The sequence below is a fragment of the Rhamphochromis longiceps genome, linkage group LG12 (genome assembly GCF_057381845.1).
Source record: "Rhamphochromis longiceps isolate RC_006_pf linkage group LG12, R_longiceps_female_GT1.1, whole genome shotgun sequence".
NCBI lineage: Eukaryota > Metazoa > Chordata > Actinopteri > Cichliformes > Cichlidae > Rhamphochromis > Rhamphochromis longiceps.
The window spans coordinates 7,504,275-7,526,785 of NC_140568.1; the positions used below are offsets into that span (position 1 = coordinate 7,504,275).

General features: G+C 39.7%; 1 protein-coding gene across 3 annotated transcripts; it reads left to right on the plus strand.

The window, feature by feature from the left end:
- The first annotated feature begins 364 nt into the window (after positions 1–364).
- On the plus strand, positions 365–21,915 carry LOC146656763 (inositol polyphosphate-5-phosphatase A-like). 3 transcript variants are annotated; one of them, XM_085424541.1, is made up of 17 exons: positions 365–446; positions 1,404–1,954; positions 9,781–9,822; positions 10,631–10,731; positions 11,010–11,097; positions 14,879–14,942; positions 15,483–15,586; positions 15,820–15,872; positions 17,057–17,176; positions 17,377–17,461; positions 17,561–17,656; positions 17,748–17,822; positions 18,120–18,193; positions 18,279–18,390; positions 19,409–19,477; positions 19,556–19,612; positions 20,698–21,915. In XM_085424541.1, exons 2-16 carry the CDS (start codon positions 1,895–1,897, stop codon positions 19,598–19,600), a joined length of 1,188 nt encoding a protein of 395 aa, XP_085280667.1. In that variant the 5' UTR covers positions 365–446; positions 1,404–1,894; the 3' UTR covers positions 19,601–19,612; positions 20,698–21,915. The 3 variants fall into 3 exon arrangements, with proteins under 3 accessions (XP_085280667.1, XP_085280666.1, XP_085280668.1); XM_085424540.1 differs by having other exon boundaries at positions 391–579; XM_085424542.1 differs by lacking the exon at positions 365–446 and adding an exon at positions 690–1,092.
- The last annotated feature ends 596 nt before the right edge of the window (positions 21,916–22,511 follow it).

The following is a 22,511-nucleotide window of genomic DNA, read 5'->3' on the forward strand; positions in this document are numbered from 1 at the left end:
TTAATCGCTTGGGTAGAAACTAATCATTAGAACATGTGTGGCTACATTGTTTACGAATTCAAGCTCTTTCATACGGATGGAGAACTGAAAAGGGCAAAGGTTAAAGATACCTGTGAAGAAGAGCAGCAGAAGCTGTGCAGTAAAATGCTGGTTGGCACCAGGAGGACAGAATCGAATTTGAGATTATTGGAACTTGACAAAATGTGGAAAACTTGACAGTTCAGTTTTATTTATAAATCACCACAACAGTCGCCTCAAAGCACTTTACATTGTGCCCCCTTAAAAAGAAGAACTTGGTGTCAGTGGGAATGAAAATCCCCCTTTTAACAGGAAGAAACCTCTAGCAGGACAAGGCTTAGGGGAGGGACAGCCATCTGCCATGAGGGGAGGAAGACAGGACAAAGACGCACTGTGGAAGTGAGACAGAGATGAACAACAACCACAAGGTCTGAAAACTTTCATACTGCACTGCCTCATCCAAGAATCCATGGCTGCAATAAACCACTTCTTCCTCCTTTCAATGAGGCGTCCTTCCAAACCATTTGATTGCGATAGCTTCAAGTGGATTCGTTGATGCGGGTAAATAAAGCACACAGTGCTTGGAGGAGGAGGAGAAAGAGGAAGCAGACAGCGGCTTTCGATTGTGTAACCCATGCCTTGGTTGAGTAGCTCACTAACAACATTACGGAGTGCCAGAGTCCAACCCTGCCACATGGCACACATCCATCGACTCCAAATAAGTCTTTTATAGCTTCTGGCTCCACTGGAAACTAAGGATGGGGAAATGTTGTTATGCTGCTGTGGTGATGAAAAGATACTGGAGAAGGCGGGTTTTCTAAAGAAAAATGACTAAAGTGGAAGTCATGCATCTGTTGGCACAGGACTGCACATTACAGTGTAGTTAATGGTGATAGCAGCAGGGTATAATCACTGATCATACAGCTAAGGGGAAGTGAGATTAAGGCAAGATATACCTGTTATATAATTTGATTGTGCGCTGAAGAAAAGCAACCTGCCCCAAGTGAAAAGAAGTGCTACACAGGGAGAAGATCACTAACTTCCTGTTTTGTGTCTTTAGACAACGAGACTGTGGTACGCTGATTTGCGAGTTTAAAATCCTTTCAGGTCTTTTTTTTTTTTCAACAACAAAAACTTTATGTGGTCTATAAATTACATGTTAGGTTATAACACCTCACAAAGCATTGTTGTAATAATGTAATGCTTAGTGTGGTTCAGGAGTGGTTGCGGTAAAAGCTAGCTGTTTTGTACAGCAAGTCATGTATGTATGTATGTAAAGGTTTCTGTGACATTCAAATGCTGTGAGATTACCTCCAGGTGATTTTATTATTGAGTGCTGGTTGGCTTATCACTGATAAACTTGTATTGTATTTTATTGAATACAGCAAACCAGCAGCGATCGGAGCAAATGGGCGGAGCGCCAGGAGTTCATAACGCAACACCGCCCGCTTTCAGAAGGCTCTCCGAGGGTTTGTCAGCAACAGATGCCCAGTCCAGGCAGCTTAAGAAGCCCTTAAGAACCTACTAGTCCAATTAATCCCGAGGAGGCGGAAATCCACACGTCTGAACGGGCAGTTACACAAACTTGTTACCTGCTCCCTGACTCCACGACGATGATGAAGACGAGCGCCTCTCTGCAGGCGTACGTTAACCGTGCGACACCGAAGCCCGCTATCAGCAAACGATTTGGACCAGAAGCGGGAAGGCGTCCGTGAGGGATAGCTGCTAGTCGCGACTCAGATTCTCTCTCAGACACTCACACACATTATAAGCCTCGGTAAGCTCCTGCAGAGTTGATCGCAGGCCTGCATGAGCATCACTGGCGACGCTGCTGCTGCTACTACGGAGTTTCCTCGGGACTGCTCGCGTCGTTAACATGGAAACGTTCACCGGTGTGCTGCTTGTCACCGCAAACGTCGGCTCACTCTTTGACAATGTAAGTAGAACGGCATCACAATTAAAGTCACACCATACTTAAGGTACAGTCAGAGGATTATATAAACGCTAATAGGCTTAAGTAAGCCGGTAGGAGGGTGTAGGGTAGGAGGCAAGTTTTTTTTTTTTTTTTTTAATATTGAATCGGCTACATTGCTAGCTTACATCATAGGTATAAGGATGTAAGCAGTGAGCTGAGCTCTTCTGGTGCTTTATGTTTTTTTTGTTTGTTGTTGGGGCTTTTCGGTAATTGACGTACATTTGCCTCGTAATGAGACGCTTTCAAGTTACCAAGCAATGTTTCCTTGTCAGCTGTCAGCAGCAGATACTGTTAATTAAAAGGAAACAGTCAAAGTTGACTCATAATTAGACAAGCTACCTGTTGGACGCGTCACGTGCCAGACTGGAACGGGTGGCTGCACCTCAGGTGGTAGAGCAGGTCACCTACAAATCGTGAAAGGTGGTGGTTCAATTCCAGTCTGCATGCCAAGCATCCTTGGCAAGACGCTAACCTCAATTTGCTCTCCGATACATCCATCGGGGTGTGAATTTTAGATAGAAAGAGCGTGCTTTTCTTAATGAGGGAAGCTACTTTGAGTGCTCAGATAAAGTAGTTATATCTACCAGTCCTATAAGAACCAGTCCTTTTACCGTTTACCAAATCCTTCTGAACCTGTCTGCAACACCCAGACATGAACAATAACAACACACAGGTCAAATAAATGTTGTCATTCAGAAGTGTTTTTTTTTTTTTCGTTTACAGTTATGCTTGCAATTCAATTATACATTCATACTGATAATAAATAGTGAATAGACCTCTTTAACCCTCGTCATGTTGACATGAAGTAACAAATTGCCCTTTTCCTATAAAAAATAAAATAAACAACAAGAGTGCAGTGTAAACAGGTGAACGAGAAAAAACAAAAACACCACCACCAACACAATACTGTGCAATTTACATGCTGGAAAACTTTGTAAACTTTTGATGCTGTTTGATAATGATCAGCTCAGCATCTGTGCACACACATGTACAAACCTAATGATCTCCATACACACAGATGCATACACAATGCAGTGCATAATTCACAGAACAAAACATCAAGTTGCATTGAGTGTTGGGCATAACTCATTCCAAAGTAAACTAAGGTCAGCAAAGGTTTAATAGAGGATTGCAGGTTACATAAAGTTTATAACAGATTTAGTGCAGAAGTTGATTTATTGCCAAGGATGTTAACTCATTTGAGTTAACATCCTTGGCATCCTCTCAGTCTGCAAAGGTAGCTGTGCCTTTGCAGGAGTCCTCCAGATCCTCTATGAGGGTAATGAAGTTGCTGCCTCTCAGATTGCAACCATACTATTTCTCATCAATCCCAGGTGTAAAATCAGTGCTTATGATGTCACTACTGGGAAAGTGTGTTTGTTTTGTATTCAGTAGTCAGTTTATAGCAGCCTTGTAAAACTGCGGAGATTTAGAGCGCCATGGTAGCTCTATGAGTCTGTAACAGCCCAGTCTCACTTTTTTGCATGTGTCCAAAAACATACAGTAAAACTACCATTTTAAACACAAGATTAAATAATTTAAACTGTAATTTAACTGTCCCAACGGGCTCCAGCTCTTTCTCTGTTTTACCTCGGCTTTGCTTAACTTTCAGGGAGGAGAGCTCTTAGACTCATGGAAATTTGGCTCAGGACCCGTTTCCGGTTGCCAGACCTTGCTCCAATGAAAACATGTCAGGTCCCATTGTGGGAGATATGTAAACAGATGAATATCTTCCGCGGTGGACTTGAACTTTTCCACTTACTTAAGTTAAGCCCTCTCATTTCTATAAACAAACATTCCTAAATTATTCACCCAACTTTTGGGTGAGAGCAGGACCTGCAGCACAAGACAGAGTAAATCCTTTTCCTTTGCAGTTCTGGGCTGGCTGAGTGTCCTGTTAGAGCAGCTCAGCATATGAGACATTAAACTCTCACCGATATTTACTGCCATCTTGGCTACCATGTTTATTACTGAGCTTGTGTAATGACTAAATATATACTTATTTATATATTTTCCCTTGTATAAAAACAAATGCCTTCATTTTCAGTCATTCCCAGCTGACATAGGACGGGATGTGGTCACCACTCTGTGACAAGACCAATCAACTTAATCAGCCTGTTTAATTCAATCAATCAATCAATCAATCAATCAATCAATCAATCAATCAAAATGTATTTCTATAGCACATTTAAAAAGACCACAGCTTCACACAAGTGCTGCAGTGCAGATTACAACAATAGACAAAGAAAAGAGTTTAATTTCTACTATGCCTGCTGTCTGACAGTTTGCTTATTGCTCTGGTCAGAAAGAAAAAATAAAGTGTCCAACTGGTTGTTGTAAGTTTGCCTCATCCAGTTTTTAACGTTGTCACGTCTATAGAAAGTATAAATTAAAAGTATGTCAACTAAATGCAAATGTATTACAGCTGGTGGACAGAGTGTTTGGAGCAAGGCTGACGTGAGAGGAGTCCTATCGGTCACAATGGCTGAGTCGCTGTTATCCCTGGCATGCAAATGCACTATGCAAAGTCATTTCTCAGGTGCTAGGGAAAAAAATGGCCTTGCAGGAGACTGCATATTACTCTGCGCCTACTCTGGGCTGTAAATCCAGTAGTGTCACTGTAAGAAAGTACATGATCAAAGTTGGTATCAATTGATGAACTACAAGACTGAAGACTGTGGCAAAAGAAACAACTGTTTTACCTGGTAGTACCAGCTACTAGCTATACAAGTTAACAAAACATGACCTTAAACAGCAACAACAAAATCATGGGATGAAAACAGAATTTTATTTGATGAGATGGGTGGATCAGTATTGTCAGGGTACAGCACCTCACATGTAGCATCTAAAATATCTGCCTGCTTTTCTAAACCTGGAAGCACTGAACCTGTTTGGCTTCTTTAGCTGTGTATAAGGCTTATCTGCTGACTTTTTTGAGTAACATTTTACTATTAAACCTGAATATCAACTGTCTATGAAAAAAGACAGACCTTCATAGATGACAAGCTGATGTTGGCTGGACTGCAACAGGTGCAGCTGTACTTGTACATGGCACAGGATAATGTTTCCAGGAAATCCCTAATGTTTATGTTAACCTGCTCAGAGTTTGAGATGACTTCCTGACTTCCATTTGAGCTGATTATCCATTAGCTGATATGGCAGTGCAATTTTAAATACAGAAGCTTTTCTTTGTTTTGCATTAATCTGAGGTTTCTACTTCTGTCCTTATGTCCCTTCTGTTGGGCAGCATAAATGAGCAAAAATACATCATCATTTGATCATCATTTATGGACTCCATGTAAGAATTAGGTGGAATATTTGAAGCTGCAAGTTATGTAACTCTTAAGCATTAAAAAGAATTTGACCATTTCTGTCACATTTACTAGTCACTTATTTTTTTACTTCAATTTGCACTTGTAGCTCTGTGCATGTTTCCATACATTTCTCTGTAGGGGACTTCTGTTGTCCCCTAGAGAGATTGTCCATATATCTTTCTTTCTTTCACTCAGTATCATATTTGATCAATAATCGCAATCTTTCGGGCATAATTGTTTTTTCATAGGACGATGAAATGAGCATTTGCAACATTAAGTCAATGGGTTTAAAAAAAAACATATAACACACACCTTATATGCTAGATAGATCAGGCCATGGACTGTACGACTAATCTGGCACATGAAATATAAACTATTGTGAACCAAGTGCCCTGTTAGAGTCATACATAGCAGTAAAATAAAGAAAAAATAATTGTATAAAATAAATAATTAGTTTATTCTAACAGAAGTCTGTGACATTTTCTTGACTGCAAAATGTAAAGCAGTATATTTAAAATTAAGTGTACCCTTACTGCTTCCATAGCAATTAAGTAGGGAAGTAGCTGCCAGGTGCTGCTAACTAAATGAACTTGATTAACTGATCATCAGCAAGTGTGAGCACCTTTATAAAAGAAGATGTTCTGGCATATGTTAACAAAGACAGAAAGACACCAGCCATGATCTTGAAATGAAATGCAATGAAATTGCAAATAAAAACCTAAGATTCTTAGGTTTCAGATTCTACAAGCCTCAGTTAGAATGTTAAATGTTAAAATTCATGACAGTACAATTAAAAAAAGACTGAACAAGTACGGTTTGTTTGTGTTGCCAGGAGAAAACCTCTCTGACAAAAACATGGCAGCACAACTTTGGTTTGCAAATTTGCATCTCATCAAACCACAAGATTTCTCAACCAATGTCCTTAAGAAAGACCAGACCAAAATGAAGATGTTTCGCCATCCACAGCTCCGCATTTGACAAAAACCAAACACAGCGTATCAGCAAAGACCTCATACAAGTTGTCATGCACGGCGGTGGAGGGATGATGATTTGGGATTCTTTTGCAGCCAGAGGTTGTTGGGGGACTTGCAGTGATTGAGCAATGAACTCTACTGTATGCAAAAGTATTCTACAGTCAAATGTGAGGCCATCTGTCTGACAGCCCAGATTGGGTCATGACGCAGGGGAATGATACGGTGGCCCTGAGAGGCCAAATGGAATGCAACTTCAGAAAACACTTGCAAAAAGAAAAATGCTGCAAAAAGAAAAACACCTGCAAAAAGAAAAATGCTGCAAAAAGAAAAACACCTGCAAAAAGAAAAACACCTGCAAAAAGAAAAATGCTGCAAAAGCACACAAAACACAACGGAAATGTTTCTGGGGAGACAATAACCCGACTGTGTCACTACCCGATCCGTACCGGAAACCCGATCGGTACCCCGCATGCGCGAACGGTGTCTACTTTCGGTCGAAGCGTTTTACGATAGTTACGGGTCAGAGTACCTGTTAAGATGTTAAGAATAACAAGTATCTCTTAAAATGTTTCCAATAATGAAACATTTCAGTATAATGTAGACAAAAACGAAAAAAAAACTGTGCGGACCGTACAAATCGGGTCTACCCGATCCGTACCGCGCATGTGCAGGGGTTTTCTTCTTCTGTTCGTTTAATGGCAGTTTACTCCCCAGTGTACGAGGATACTGCCACCTGCTCACCAAGCGAATGAACCCTATTGTAAACTGAATTAGCGTCATTACAAACGTGTGTTAAATTTGATTTAGTGATAGTTGAGTGTGTTTATGCTTGTCTGTGTGGAGAGGATTGATTGGAATAATGATGATGATGTCCGCTATTAGGGCTGGGCCATATTATACCGTTCACGGTAATACCGGTATAATGTTAGGCAACGATAGGAAAATGAAATATCGCGATAGAATGGGAGTAAAACGCGCATGCGCAGTGCCTTTGTTTTCATACGCACATGGCCGATTGTTGAGTGAAACAGGTGAACCAGAATTGGTTTGTAAAAATGGTGCAACTTCCGTGATGTGGAACTGGTTTGGTGTTTGTCCGTCAGATACACAACAAAGCACATTTTTTGCAGAACATGCAAGCGGCCGTCGTTATTGTCATATTTGTCGGACTAAGATGCTCTTAAATCTGGGAGTAATCTGGGTCCTAAACTCTGTATGCTTCAGGTCAAACAACACTGCAGCATCACTGAGAGTTAAAAACTGTCTAAATTCTTTCATCTTTAATAAAACAATCAGCATTGCTGCTTTACCAGGTGTAACTATGAAGTTTAACTTCCAGGCATCCATGAAAACAAAACTTATTACATTTAACGGAGTTAGAAGTTAGCAGGAAGCTAGCGGAAGTTAGCTCGCTAGTTTCGCTAGTTACCTAAGCATGATATAGCATGTTCTGACTGAGAGATTTCTGAAAAAATTCAAACGTACAGCTCTGCTATCACTTCCAACATAAATGAAGACAGGAAACTAAACAGTAGTGACGTTTGTAGGGTTACTGAAGTTGGGCTAGCTGGTATATAATGATGTGCTACGTGATCGCTAGCGACACAGCTATGTTAGCATAACATAAACAGTGAAGCTGGAGGACGAACACTAACACTTTTCCACTTATAAAAGTTAACGTGAAGGTTCCTCATGGTTAGAGACAAATGCAATCGCATGGCAGGATGCTGTAAACGGACCAAACTTCAGTCAGGATAACAACTGAGATAATCCATCCACGATACGAGGTTAGTTATACTGCAGCAACATGGGAATAGAGCAGCTGCCAAAGAATTCAACATTAATGAATCAATGGTACAGAAGTGGAGGAAGCAAGAAGAATGAGTTTAATAAAGTTTGATTTATCTGACTGCTTTGATTCGCTTAATGTTCCTTATAATCCCGTGCACCTTATGGTCTGAAAAATACGTACTGCACACTGCAGTTTAATGTTGCAAAGCACCTCTTTTTAACTTCAGTGGATATTATACATGGTTATGCTCAGGATATGTCAGCCCATTTCTACTGGAAATGCCTTTTGGTTAAACTTTCAGCAAGGAATTTGCATTTGCACTGTTACATTTTTATAAAGCTTTAATGTACATAAAAACCAGCTTCTTGTTTAAGTGAAAATAAATGGAAGGTTGTCTTTTTGCGCTAGTAATGTTGTGGAGTTGTATTTTGTCTCCCATCAATTATATCGTCAGTTATATCGTTATCGCAAATTTTCATATATATATCGTGATAAATATTTTTGGCCATATCGCCCTGCTCTAACCGCTATCACTGTCAATTGTCAGTAAACACTTCATCTGGCTCATGAATCTTTACATGACACATTACAAAGTCTGTATTATTAACTCTGTAATTAGGCGCCATTCTTCTTATTTTACGGCGCTGTTGTTCAATCGGGGAATGCTCTCTGTTGAGGAGAAAAGCATAAATTTGTTTGTATACGGATTATCCATTGTTTAAATGTCCCGGTAGTCGAAAAGGAGGCAGAGCTGTTGAGAAATGCTAGGTGCTAACTGGGCGCTAAACGTATCATTCAAATATATTGAATGTCGCAATGTTGGCAAATAGAGGAATTGACGTAAGATTTGCGCATGCGGGGTACCGATCGGGTTTCTGGTACGGATCGGGTAGCGACAGGCTGTATCCCAATTCAGGGTCTGCAGCCTTAACGGTCCTCAAGGGCCGCGTAAATAAATAAATAAATAAATAAATTTTTATTTATACAGCACCTTTCAAGACAGATTCACAAAGTGCTGAACATAAGATTACAAGTCATAAAAATATTTAAAAAGAGAAAATAAAACAGGCATAAAATACGTACTCAAAGACCGCTGAGGCCGGAAGTGCGAGGCTTGTAGGCTTGTGAAATGGGACGGTCTAGCCTCTGTCGCGCTGCCCAGGTTGCCTAGCAACCACGATACTAACAGCTGGAAACGTTTCATACAGCTTTGTTTGACAGAAATGAAGGAGAACATAATTTGTACATTTGTTTCAGATGATATCATACTTACATAATAATATCATAATATCATACATACATAATTGTCCACAATAATACTGTTATCATGGCACTGTGATAATTGAGACATTGCAATAGCAGTGTTATATGATTATATCTGTGCAAGTGAGGGAGAAAATAACATTTAAAAGGAAAAAACATGAATTAAATATCTATTGTGTTGTCAGTGTTATGAGTTTCTTCTTCTTCACTGCAAATTGGTTAACCTCTGCTGCCTTTAGCCTCACGATCTGTGAAATTTAAATAGGGACATCATGTTCTCATAGATGATGAAAACGGGAAAGTAAATATTGTCCATTTTTGACACCTACAAATAAAAAACCTATGAAAAAAATTCTGATTTCCAGATGTACTGAAAAAATGTGTTGATCTGAGCCCAAATTATATATATATATATGTTTGTTTGTATGTTTTTACATTTCATAGGTCGGTGAAATTCAAAGTGAATGGTTAAAACAACTGTACAAGGTAAGCTGAGCTTCTGCATGTTGCAATAATAATATTACAGATTTCAGAATGTGATATTTCATGTTTTTGGGGGGTTTTTTGTGGGGAGTATGGCCACTTCTAGGAAGCGAAACCTGTGTTGGTTCTGTCCACTGTTCTATTATACAGTTGTAAATACTGATAACATATCTGCAGAAGGACTAACACCGATAGTCAGTAATAGTAAACCTTCACCTGGCCTCCATTCATAAATGTAGTGTTGAAATTCAAAAATCACAATTAAAAGACCAATCGAGACAAACTGAATGGTCAAATATTTAAGATGTGCTGATTGATTTGCATTGCCCACACATTGGACATACTTTGTGTATCTTGTATTTCAAATTAAGAGTCTTCCCTAGAGAGAAATCTTTAATTTTTTAAACTGGATTATATTATGAAACATTTGCAGGAACATTCTGTGGAAAACGCTAATGTTTCGAAGAGGTTTTATGTTAAGAAATTACATCCTTCAAGCAGCGACATGTGAGGATGATGATGTATAGCAGATGAAGAGGGATAGGCAGTAAGAGATGTGAGAGACATATGGTTTCATGAAGTCAGTCTGATGTGGTTACATAGATTTACGGAAGGAACTACAACTCAGCCGTGTGCATGCATGTGCGTCATCGGTGCAATCCAGTACTTAAACTGATAGCATTACCAGCCCTTCTCTAAAGGACAGTTGCCTTCATCCTGTAACAATCATTATTGACCTTCTACACCCCTCAGTGCTCTTTAGTGTAAGCATGTACGTTGCACTGAGACTGTTTGCTTTGCTTTATAACAGACTATCCAGAGCTACAAGCCACAGTTCATTGCCCTGCACTTCCAGGAGGTTGGAGGAAAGGACTACATGTTAAACATGGGCCATGCAGAAAACTTCTTCTGGTAGGATTAATATGCTGATTATAATGCATTTCGCCATTTCCATTGATTCATTGTTGTCAATTAAACAGTTCCTTATAATGTGTCAAAAAAATGAAAACCATCTACGGTTTGATGTCATTCAAGAAGCGAGAACCAGTCAAGTCATTACATCTTTATTTAAAAACATAACATTAATTGATGGTTGTATAGTTGTAGTCAGAAGACTCTTAGTTCGTTAGATCTGTATACAAAGAAACCTCCAGTGCAGTGATCATACTTTTTTGCTCTGCTGTTACCAGGACCCTCGAGTCCAGTGAAGAAATGAAAGACTTTGACAGGTCTTGCATTTATGTGGACAACCAGTTCAAAGTAGAAGATAGCTTCACGGTAAGAAACACAAAAACGTTTCATACAGAGTAGTTGCTGTGTGTTTCCACTAGATGGAGTTCTCTTACATGTTAATGCACAATGATAAGTGGATGCATTCAATGCACTCTGCTGGGGAAAATCAGAAGTTTCTGAGAGTGAAACAAAAAACGTGCTTACTGACTCCAGATTGCATTGCAATCTTTGATTTTATTTATTTTTTGCTGTGTTTTACTGGCATCTATTTAAAAGTGTGAGTGTAAACACAAAACATTATTTTAGTGTCTATGCTGCAATATGCAGAAAATAGGTTTAAATGTTAAAGACAGTTGCATATAATTGCATTTTTGCTTGATGCAATGTGCATGAAATTAAAGGATTAAAACAATCTTTAAAAGAGACTTTTTCATTTGATTCAATTTTACATGATGGATTATGCAGAAAAAATAGAATTAGGGTGAAAAGGTCTATTGTGTTATTACATATTCAGGTTGTGTGTCATGTTTTTTAAAAGTAACTAAGTAATAAAGTAACTAATTACTATTGAAAATAAGTAACCAGTAAAGTAACAGGATTGCTTTCTTGGACAAGTACTTAGTCATTATTAACTAATTACTATTTTCAAGTAACTTGACCAACACTGGTTGCCACAGACTGCCCAAACAGACTTTTCTGTGAGTCTAACTGTTATTCTGATCATCATGTTAAAGATCAGGACATTGCAAATAAAATCTGCTGAAATCTGAACATACTATAGTAGTACTTCCTAGCTGGAGTCAGTTTTCAGTTCACTGCAGAATGTTAGATGTGCAAAACAACAGCCTTGTGTAAGTGACATTGATCTCAAAGATGAAGCACAAAACAGCGCTAAAGCTGTTGCGCAATATGAGCACAGGGAGAGGAGGTGCTCTTAAAGACAGGTCTGTTAAATCTCATGCTGCTCCCGGCATTTCTTAATGTCATGAGCTGAATCCTTGGTCTTTCGCTGGAATGCTGTTCAGTCACAGATTAAGCCTCATCGTCCACACCTTTTATGAAAGACGTTTTCTGTATGCACCTTCGTTTTTATTGTCCTCATGTAATACAAACAAGTTTTTAATATCTTTCTTAGAAAGTAATGAAAATGATTTCTTAAAGTTCACAGTGGCTCTTAACTGGTTCAACAGTATTAGTTTCCTAGAAATTTTGCCCCTAGCTGGAAGTGCAAAAGTTGTGACTCACCCCTCATTTTTTTTATTTCACTTTCGAGGAACCAGACTTTCTTGTAATTTTTTAAAAGTTGTTTGAGCAATAGTTCCCCAGGTTTTCTGACGAGCTTTTAAAGTTTTTCTTTAACCACTGGCTGCTTTTTTGCTTATTTTCAGGCCAGTCAGGGCAATGTTTTTGTTTTGTTTTTTTGTTACGCTTCTTAACACTCGCCTATGAATCATTCAAGATTTTAAAAAGCCATGAAATTCAAGGGATAAGCCCGTGTTATGGACAGCTTAGCAAAGAACCAGTTTTAAATTGTAACTTTAGGCACTTTGTTACTAGCAGCCTGTTGCAATCCTACTATTTGTTTCTATTTTTGTATCAACAAGTTGAGTCCGAAAAAGCTATGAGCCAAAAACATGTCTCGGCATACTTTGTAGAGAGGAAACTGAAGAGTCAGGCAAAAAATCTATATACAGCAGATCAACAGCATCTGAAAGTCAAATCATTTAATGTTATTTATATAGCTCTAAATCACAACAAGAGTTGCCTCAAAGCCCATATATTGTAAGGTAAAGACCTTACCTTGCTTCAAATGGATATGTCAGTATGTACAGAGGTCAGGAGAGAAGAACGACAGTGAGTGTCTACTGCATCTGTAAACCAGGGGGAGGCTGGAACTGCATTTTGGCCAGTGGTATTGGACAGATTTTGGGCTTCTGCATTACTGAAGCAGTGTGAGATCATCTTGACAGAGAGCAAAACAAAAGGCAGCCAACATCCAAAGAAGAGCTTTGAATGTCTTTCAAGAAGCCTGAAAAACTATTCCTGAAAACTACCTAAAAAAAAAAAAACACAAGAAAGCTTGTCTAAGAGAGTTCAGGCTGTACTGAAGAATAGAGGCGCTCACACCAAATATTCACTTTCAAGCTGTTTGAATTGTTCAACCTGTTTTTTCCATGCATGTTTGCACATTTTTCAATAAATCGCAGTGCCTTTTTCCCGCTTTCTTAGCAAAACGGAAAGAAAGGACAGTCAGCTCAAGACTTTTGCACAGTAGAGTGTTTTTTTAAAGTATTAACCCACACTCCTCCCAGGTGATACCCTCACGCTGAACATTTGACAGTAGGGGTCAATGGCTGCATCTGTAGACTGAAGGTGCGTGAAGTAAAAAAGGGGAAACTCAATGGCCAGGTGAGAGTAGAGACAGGCCAAAGTCAATACATTTAACTCTAGATTAAAACTATTGATCCCAGCCTATTTGTACACAATAAATAAAGTGTGTTGGGGGCAGAAGACAGCCGGGACTAAGTTTCCTCTGCACTTGAGTGTTTGCACCCCCCGCTGTTTGCCCTGGGAGGGTTGCAGCCACCCCACCCCACCTAATGCCTCATTCTCATTTCGTCGGTGCCAACTGCATTGATTTTCAATTTGTTTCCCCTTGGCTGCGATCATCAGTTATACGGCCATGAGAGAATTTGGGGAGGGGTGGTGGGTTCTCTTTTCAGAGGGGTTGCAGAAGCAGAGGGGGAAGACTTGCATGAATTCCCAGTACAAATGGTGTTTTGATAAAAAATCACTTGTAAGTCAATATTTTTTTATTAAACTGTGCACAAACCTGATTGATGAAGATAGGTGTTTGGCAGAGTATGTGGAGGAAAACGAGGAGGGAAATGTGCCTCTGTGTGCGCCGACGTGTGTGCACATACTTTACAGTATATAACATTGTTACTAATCTAGCATAAACAAAGCGAAAAGGGTTGGCCATCTCGTGTTTTATGAATTGTTAGAGTACATTTCTAATGTCCCAATTTTGTGAAAAAAGTGCCAACATAACTTCAGTGGGATCTGACTTCCTTCCTGAGTCTACAAGCTGCTATACAAGTTAAGGACAATTTCAGACTCGGTTAAATAACTCATTGCTTAAATCTTCATTCAGACAAGTTGGTCACCAACTGCAGTTCGCAGACAAACACGGAGACATATCTAATTTTATTTATTGTGGACAACTTTGGCACTGAAGATAAATGAATTCTTCAGGGAGAAATTTCTCATGTAGCGGCTGGATTTGTGTGTGTGTGTGTTTGGGGGGTGTCTGTCACCGCGGTCTGTCACGCCCTGAGCCCTCTTGAGTGCCGGCTGATTTTTCTTCAGCTCCCAGTTTGCAGCAGCGGTGTTGGCAGACAGCGGGCTCACTGCTTAATACCTTTTAAATGGTTTTAATTTTCTGTCTTTATTGATTTCACGGGCCGCGATTAATCAGATCAGTGGAGCAGGCAGTTAGTACATTAAAAATTGTCAGCCCCACGTCAGGGATGATTGGGTACTGAAGTGTGCGTGTCTCAGAAGCAGCGCGTGGATGTGCTGTGCAGTTATACGTCCTCTTGGAAATACTTTATTACTTAAAGTTTGCCATCTCTTTGGAGAGTAACAATGCACTGTGTCATACATTCCCAATGCACAAAGCATACCATGTGTTCTTGCTTTCTTTGAAGAGGATGAATGAAACCAAAAGCCTCTGCAGAACGATTAAAAGTCCAGTTTCACTATGATTTTTTTGAAGTGGTTTACCTAAAACTGATTGTAACTGCTATATCTTTTCTATCCACAGGCTTTGGGGAGCATGTACTTCATCCACAAGACACTGAAAAATATACAACAGTATGACTTTCATGGTAAAAAAAACACAACGCTTACATGGATTTCCTATTTCATCATTCATCATGTTGTGCTAAATTTAGTTTATTTTCCAAACAACGTGTTGGAACGCACCAATGGTTATTACTCAATGCATTGTTTTGATAGAATCCTCCCTCCTTTGGTGCAGTCGGTTGTGCTGTTGCAAAATCCTTGTCGGTGTTTAATTGTTGGACATTTCTCTGGCAAACTGTGCTGGCAGTTTGAAGGCTACGTCTCCTATTTGCAAAGAACTCGAATTTAAAGTGGAGCGGCTATTTTGCTGTTGCATAGTCCAGTCACGTTAGATGTGAAAAAGCTCCTCAGAAAAGCTTATGGAAGGACCATAAACATCCCGAAGCTGCCACTCGCTGCGTGGCCCGAAACGATTGTTGTTCGCCGAACACAGTCTAATGGCCCGCTTATAGATTTGCTCATCATGTATGCCCCTCTGATGAGGTTAACACCAGTTTATTGATTGCTGTTTGCATGTTTTCTCACTCTTTTACATGTCACCTCCTTGGCTCTGCCTCTCACAGTTAAGAATTTTAAAGCAGTGCTGGAAAAGAACAGGTATATGGGCTCTCTGGACAGGGTCACCACCGTGGAGAAAGAAAAATTCCCAAAGAATTTCTGGCCTGATGTGAGTATGTATGCATGACTGTGCATCTGAGTATGCCTGTCAGGAGGGGCAAACATGGGCCAAAGGAGATGTTGGGACAAATGAGTCTACTGGGGCTTTCGGGGGGCCGTCTGCCTGCTCTGACAGGGTGATGAGACAAATTATGTGCAAGAATCAATAATTATCAATTTAGCCCTTTAAAGACACAGCTCACTGCTGTTTAGTGACTCACTCCAGTTTTTCCTCTGTTGCAGTTCAAGTGGTCCAGAAAGGGCTTCATGAGGACCCGCTGGATTATACACAACCAGTACGTAACAAACACTCACCTTCACCGTGATGCACCAGCAGGGTTGAACACACTTTCATGTGTGGCTGTTTGGTGACGTTTTTGGAAAAATACATTGACAATAAAAACACCCTTGGGAACAAATATGTAGCCTGTTTTTAAAAGATTGGAAAAGCAGCGTAAAAGATTGTTATGAGCCCAAAGTCCTTGACTGACTGTCAAAGTTAAATAAATAAAAAAATGTCCCATGGGTCAATGTTCAGATAAGACATCACATCAGAGGGCTGGGTATACATTTCACTGATAGGACCTAACCTTTGATAATAATTTAAAAAAAATGTTATTAAATCATATTTGGTATGTCCACATTGGCTTTGTCCATCTTTTACAGTATTTGGTATCAGTATGTTTAAGCTCCTACAATATGGAACCATAACTGCTGGAGTTAAAGCAACTGTTAACCACTATGTCATACTTGTTTTTAAAGCATGCTTCGGCATCCCTCAGTAAACTGAAGGTCAAATATTGTAGTTCCTTGAAGACAAGCAAATAAAATTTTACTCAGTAAACATCTAAGAGGACATTTAAAACCTACTTTGATCTATCAAAGCTGATATAAAACAAACAGTGAGGCTCACATTCAGCTGCTCCGATGACCTTGTGGTTTCTTATCATCCAGTTATTAATATCTTCTGGGTTTTGTTTTGACAAAAATGTCCTCTTTACTTCACTGGTTACACTCACAGAATATAAATAATTAATTTAATGTGGTGCTCTGTTGGGAGCTTAGACTCGGCATGTTATAGGATGGTGAGCAGGGTTTTAATTTCATAGTAGTAGTCAGTATTTGCTCTGCTGTGTTGTTACCTTGGGACTGGAACAACAGGAGCTCAAAATCTAATGTACCACAGCATCATACTGTGAGTCAACACAGCTCATTTGTGAGATGCTCATTAATTGCTTTCTGGTGACAGCCTAAGAAAAGGAGCCAGTGAACTGCACTTGTTTGTAGACTGAACATTAACCCAAGTGTGCTCATTGATAAGAAAGCTCCTGTAAAGACACCTGTTATTTCACACACAGACTCACATACACACCTATCTGATGTCAGGCTTTGGAGTTATCGGATTGTTTCCTGTTTTTTTCCCCTCCATCTGCCACAACTCACCTTCTTTTGCCTGTGTGTGTCGGGGGTGTTTTCACAGAGGTCTAGACCTGGTAAATGTCCACCTGTTCCATGATGCCTCTAACCTCATTGCCTGCAACTCCAGTCCTTCCATTTACTCAGCCAACCGCAATAACGCTCTCAGATATGTCATCAGCAGGTGAGACTAGCAGCTGCACGCTACTGTATGAAAACATAATATTCAAAATGTGCTATCATGTAGCTCCTCTTATCCAGTGAATTAGCATTTTAACAGAATCAAGAGAAACATGTATGAGAATTTCCACACATACAAAGTACATTGGGATTAAGAATTAAAACCCTGTGTTATGGCTTAAGGTAGTATTTTTATTTTTCCAGGATATCAGACAGTCGGCAAACTGTGCTGCCTTTCTTTGTGTTTGGAGATTTCAACTTCCGTCTGGATACACTTAGTCTGGTCCAGGTATGCAAGAGCATTCATTTTCCCCAAAGTTCAAGTGTTGCAATCATGTACCAGTCTGTAATTTTGACATAAACCCTCTCGTTTGTGTTTTTTGACCAGGATTTGTCCACTGCTGCCGATGTGCAGATGGTGAAGAAGGACAGCAGTAACGAAGTGCAGAGAATCATATATGAAGAAAAGGATAACGACCACCAGGTGATTGAAACGAGAGAATCTCGTTTAAAAAAAGAAAAGGCAGAATTATCTGCTTCAAAAGTTACTTTCTCTGCCTCCTTTTCACCTCTAGGTTCTGCTTCGAATTGAGGAGAAGCTTTTCGCCTACCTGCACCAGGCGGTTTTCAGAGAGGACAATGGCAGAGCAGTAAGAACACAAGCTCACCTTTCACCCATAAAGATATCATCAGTTGCACTACTGAGAAACTCAAGGGAAACTTAGTTTGACCTGTCTTCAGAGATTTTAGATTAGATTAGATTTTAGATTCCATCAGCAGGAATACTTCAAAGAAATGACAGCGCAGTAAACACAAAAAGGGAGAAACATTAGTAGCAGTAACCCAAATTATCCCCAATGTTAAATCTGCACTCGCTCACATCATGCTTGTTTTTCATGTGTTGACGTTTGTAGTCATTTGTAACCATAATGGCTTCTGTCGCTCAGCTTTTGAAGTATGACAAAGAAGTTGCAGCCTTCGATGATGTTATTAGGGAAGAGGACATCAAGTTTCCACCAAGGTCTGTAACTCTGCTACTTGCTGCAAATTTCTGCCATTTACTTTTCATGCTTTAAGAATTTGTTCCCCTCTTGTCTTGTGCTCAGCTACCCATACAGTGAAGAGCATGCTAAACCAACCCAGTACATGAACACTCGCTGTCCTGCCTGGTGTGATCGCATCCTTATGTCACATACAGCCCAAGATTTAATCCACAGGGTGAGTCTTTGCACAATCACATCATTTCATGATGACAAGAACACAATTTGATATAATACGTGAGTTAGCATGACGTGTTAAGGAAGCACTTTGGCAAGCTAGCCAGCCAACATTTCTAGTCAATGTGTTTTAGCAGTAGCATTAGTTAGCAACATTTTAAGGTTAACCAATTATGCTGCATGACTCTGACTCTGGTTAGTTCGTAAACCTTTGCTGATAGTGACGGGTTAATTTATCAGCCAGAGCAGTTCTAGGGGTTTAAAAAAATTAGCTAGCATTATCTATTTAAGATAGTGTTTCGCTACAATATGTAGCTTGCAGTTTGTCTGTTTTTGCAGGAAAGCTAATGTTAGCTAACAGATGGTGATACCTGTGTTTGCAAAAAGACTTCTTTTCCTGTAGAAGTCTGTGAGCCAAAGTCTGTAAAAGTCCTCCTGAGTTTTTGGGATTGTTCTGGATCATATTTTGAAATTGAGGATTAACTTTGGTGTAAAACTACATCTTCATTGCATAAGAAGTTGTAAATCACAAGTCATTAGACAACGGGCTTCGCATACTTCTCTTTCTTGTCTTGTTTGTGATGGAGTCTGTGTTGTGTGGGAGATGGTCGTTAGTTGAAGTTAGTGGGCTCTGGTTCTAAAATAATGTTGGCTGGTCTTACACACCGTTGGCACAGCATGCAAGCAGAGCATGGACGTCACTTTCTTCTGATTTTACTAGAAAATTAAGACTTTTACAAATAAATCAGCACACAGGATGTTAGAGGACACACAAATTTTTTAATACTACACGACACTTCACTCACACTGCCAATTTAAAAAAGTATTTACCTGGACACGGTTTTACATTCGTGCACACATACTGTATAACCCTTAATATGTAATGTGATGTAAATCTACTATGAACATAATCCAGCCCACACAAATGTGATACTCAACATTTAACTTAATATAATTTAAGAAGAATCTGTTCGTTATGTTTACATATAAATGATCTTCAAGTTCATTCTTCTTTTCAGAGAGACGATGGTGAGAAGAGTGTTGTTTACAACACAATGGGTCCTAATGTCTGTATGGGAGATCATAAGGTAACAGATTACATAAGCAGTGTGTTGTGCACATCAGCCATGTGGACTGACTCTGATGTGTTTTGTTTTCTTCTGTAGCCTGTGTTCTTGTCCTTCTCACTGAAGACAAATGACCACATCTGATACTTCTAAATGGTAAGAAGTTTCACTGAGTGTGTGTGTTCTGTACTGCATGTGCAAGTGCAGCTGAGTCGATGTGGTAATTCCAGTGAATGGATTCAGTGTGAGAGAGTGAGCACAGTAATCTTTCTCTGGTCCCTGGAGAGCCATAACCCTACTGGCCCAGTGGAGTCGGGATATGAACTAAGAGTAATGCGTGCGGGACATAAGAGATCCTTTGTGCACATCGTAGTTGGAGTGCAGGCGATCTGCACTCTCGCTGATCTATGTCTATTGAATCCTCTTTGCTGTCACTGTGGCTACACATTAGGTGTAATGCTGGCCTGCTTTTCATTAATTACCACATGGATGGCTGGCTGGAGACACATTCATTGTGCGGGGCAGTATATTGGCATTTTTATGGCCATGATTTTGTTTTGCTGCCATTTCAATTTATTTTTTTAAGGAAGTACTGCCTTTTCATGATTGTCCTTCTTCAGAAAGCTTCAAAATGATGAGATCCACACAATGGGAGTGCTTGAAGAGGCTACAACCATCACCTTTTTTGTTTTTGACATTTCAAAGCATATGAAAGGTTTAGCCTACCGCTAGTACTTTGAGGCTACATTTTAGCTCTTGCAAGGTGTGCTTTTTATGTAACCGTTTACATTTCAAATGATACTAAAAATCATAGTTAATTTTACCTCATTGACCTGAGAAATGGCTTTTGCAGGACTGACTGTCCTGCAAAAGTCTAAATTAGCGTACATAAGACTGACTGTCTTATGTACGCTAATTTAGACTTGATTTTCTTACAATAGCATTTAGATGTCTGAACCCACTGTGTCCTGTATTTGCACTGTAATCCACACTGGTTAAACAGTAGCTGAAGATCTGGTGGTGGAGCAGGTCGTCTGCTGGTCGGTAGATTGATCCCCGACTCCTCCAGTCCACATGCTGAAGTATCCTTGGCCGAGATGCTAAACCCCGAGTTGCCCCTGATGTAGCCACCAGAGTGTGTTAGCTGTGTGAATGTGTGCGTGCACAACAATGTGTGTGTGAACAACAATTAGAAAGGGTTTTCAGTGCTCATTTACAAAGTGTGTTTCTGTCTGCTGCAGGTCTGTAACCACAGCATCCTCAGAGGCTGATCAGTGTGATTGTTCTCCACTACAACCGTCCCATCAGCCACCAAAAATAAGCCGGCGTTTCACTCAGCCTCAGCTAAGCTCCCTGCCACACACTGCTGACCACAGCTCTTGTATCATGTAACCCAGATTTATCAAGACGTGTCAAGAGTTTTTGAGAGTTGTTCCTATTCACCGCTTCCTCTGGGATTTTTTATAAGTCCCCTCTACCCGAAACCTCGGAGTCACCAGGGATAATCCTGCAAATCCTACCTGCAGCTGCACATTCATGAGACACATCAAGAATTTTAAAAATCATTTTTAGCTCAATTGATTGTATTTCATGTTTTTTCAATGCCGTCCATTTTACAGGCAGTGTCGAAAATAACCAAACTTTGTATGAATGTCAATTTACTCATTTCTTACTGGCCCTAACTAAAGGCATTTTTAAATATTCTAAAACACCCAACTTAAGCAACAATTAACAAAAGATTCAGGAGAGTACTGGGTATATGATGAACCACACTTTGTGTAGTAGTGGTGTCTTGAAAAGGGAAATATCAAACCCTCGTGGCCATGTGTGCACGCTTTTAGTTAGTTTTTTTATGCTCTATTTAGTACATGCATCTTTGCTTTGCCATCACCATAGCATTTTTTAAATGACGAGGGAAGCACAGCTGTCTTTGCTTCCAGGTGTCATGTGTGGATGATCTCCGCTGATAAAACAGGATTTGTGACAGATTTCCTTCCTTTTTTCATACAGGTTGCTACTTCATACACATCAGCTCCAGCCATGACAGATTGGATTTTTAATAGTGGTGTTATGATGAAATGAAAGTAGACAGGCAAAAGAAAAAAAGGCCGGTAACATTTTAGCAGCAGTGGTGAGAGCTGAATGGATTACCGCAGCATCCAAAATGAACTTGTGTATCTCTCTTATTTCCCGAGCTGTATTATACACATTATACCAAGTGCTTTATTACCTTGACTTTGCATTTCTTCTCCGATTAATTTGAGCTGTCCTCCTCCAGTTTACTATGCAGGATGTCTGGTCAGACATCACCCTGCTGCGGTCAGCGTCAGCTGTATTTCATTGCCAAAAAGAATCACGCTGTAGTTATGCTGTAGTGTTTACCTACAGCTGTAGTTAAGAAGAACGTCTGTTTTGATTACCTGGCATCAAATAAATTGAATTAAAAAAAAAAAAAAAAATCCTGTGCATAATCACACCTGTGTACCCACACTCAACAGAGGGGGCGCTGTTTGCTTTTGAATTATTGCATTTATCTTTGATCCTTGTCTCTTACTGCAGTACCAGTGTAGTAATATCATGTGTGAGTTAACAAGGCTTTGACAATTTTGACTAATGGATTCTGTTTAAAGTGTGTTTGTTGCTTTTTGGGTGTTTTATGGGAGAGCATTTTCCTATATTCATGCTTTTTTGATGCCCAGATTCAGAACTTTGGCATGATGTTTGTAAAGTGTGACTGTAGCCTCATCGCAACGAGAAAGAGTAACGCAAATGTCTGTTTGTGATAAATGCTTTGTCACAGGAGTGGAGCTGGTTATAAACACTACATTTGTGATATTTCATTTTTGTAAATAAAGTATCACCCTTTGTTGCACTTTTGTTTTTTGTGTTTACAATCAAGTCACGCCTCTTATGGGAAAGCAAAGGCTGTAAACTATGTAAATGACCTCATTTCCTGAGAGCAGTTAATCCTGACAGGGTATCTATTGTCTTATCTGTATACCAAGTTACTTTTTTTTATGACTTTAATGACTTATAAAAATATTATAAGTAAACT

What these genes read in the sequence shown, in the direction of transcription:
- LOC146656763 (XM_085424541.1), top strand. Translation starts at nt 1,895, where the DNA reads ATGGAAACGTTCACCGGTGTGCTGCTTGTCACCGCAAACGTCGGCTCA. An exon ending in CATGCAGAAAACTTCTTCTG is followed by an intron (nt 10,732 to 11,009) that starts GTAGGATTAATA and finishes TGCTGTTACCAG; the next exon opens with GACCCTCGAGTCCAGTGAAG. An exon ending in AAGTAGAAGATAGCTTCACG is followed by an intron (nt 11,098 to 14,878) that starts GTAAGAAACACA and finishes TTCTATCCACAG; the next exon opens with GCTTTGGGGAGCATGTACTT.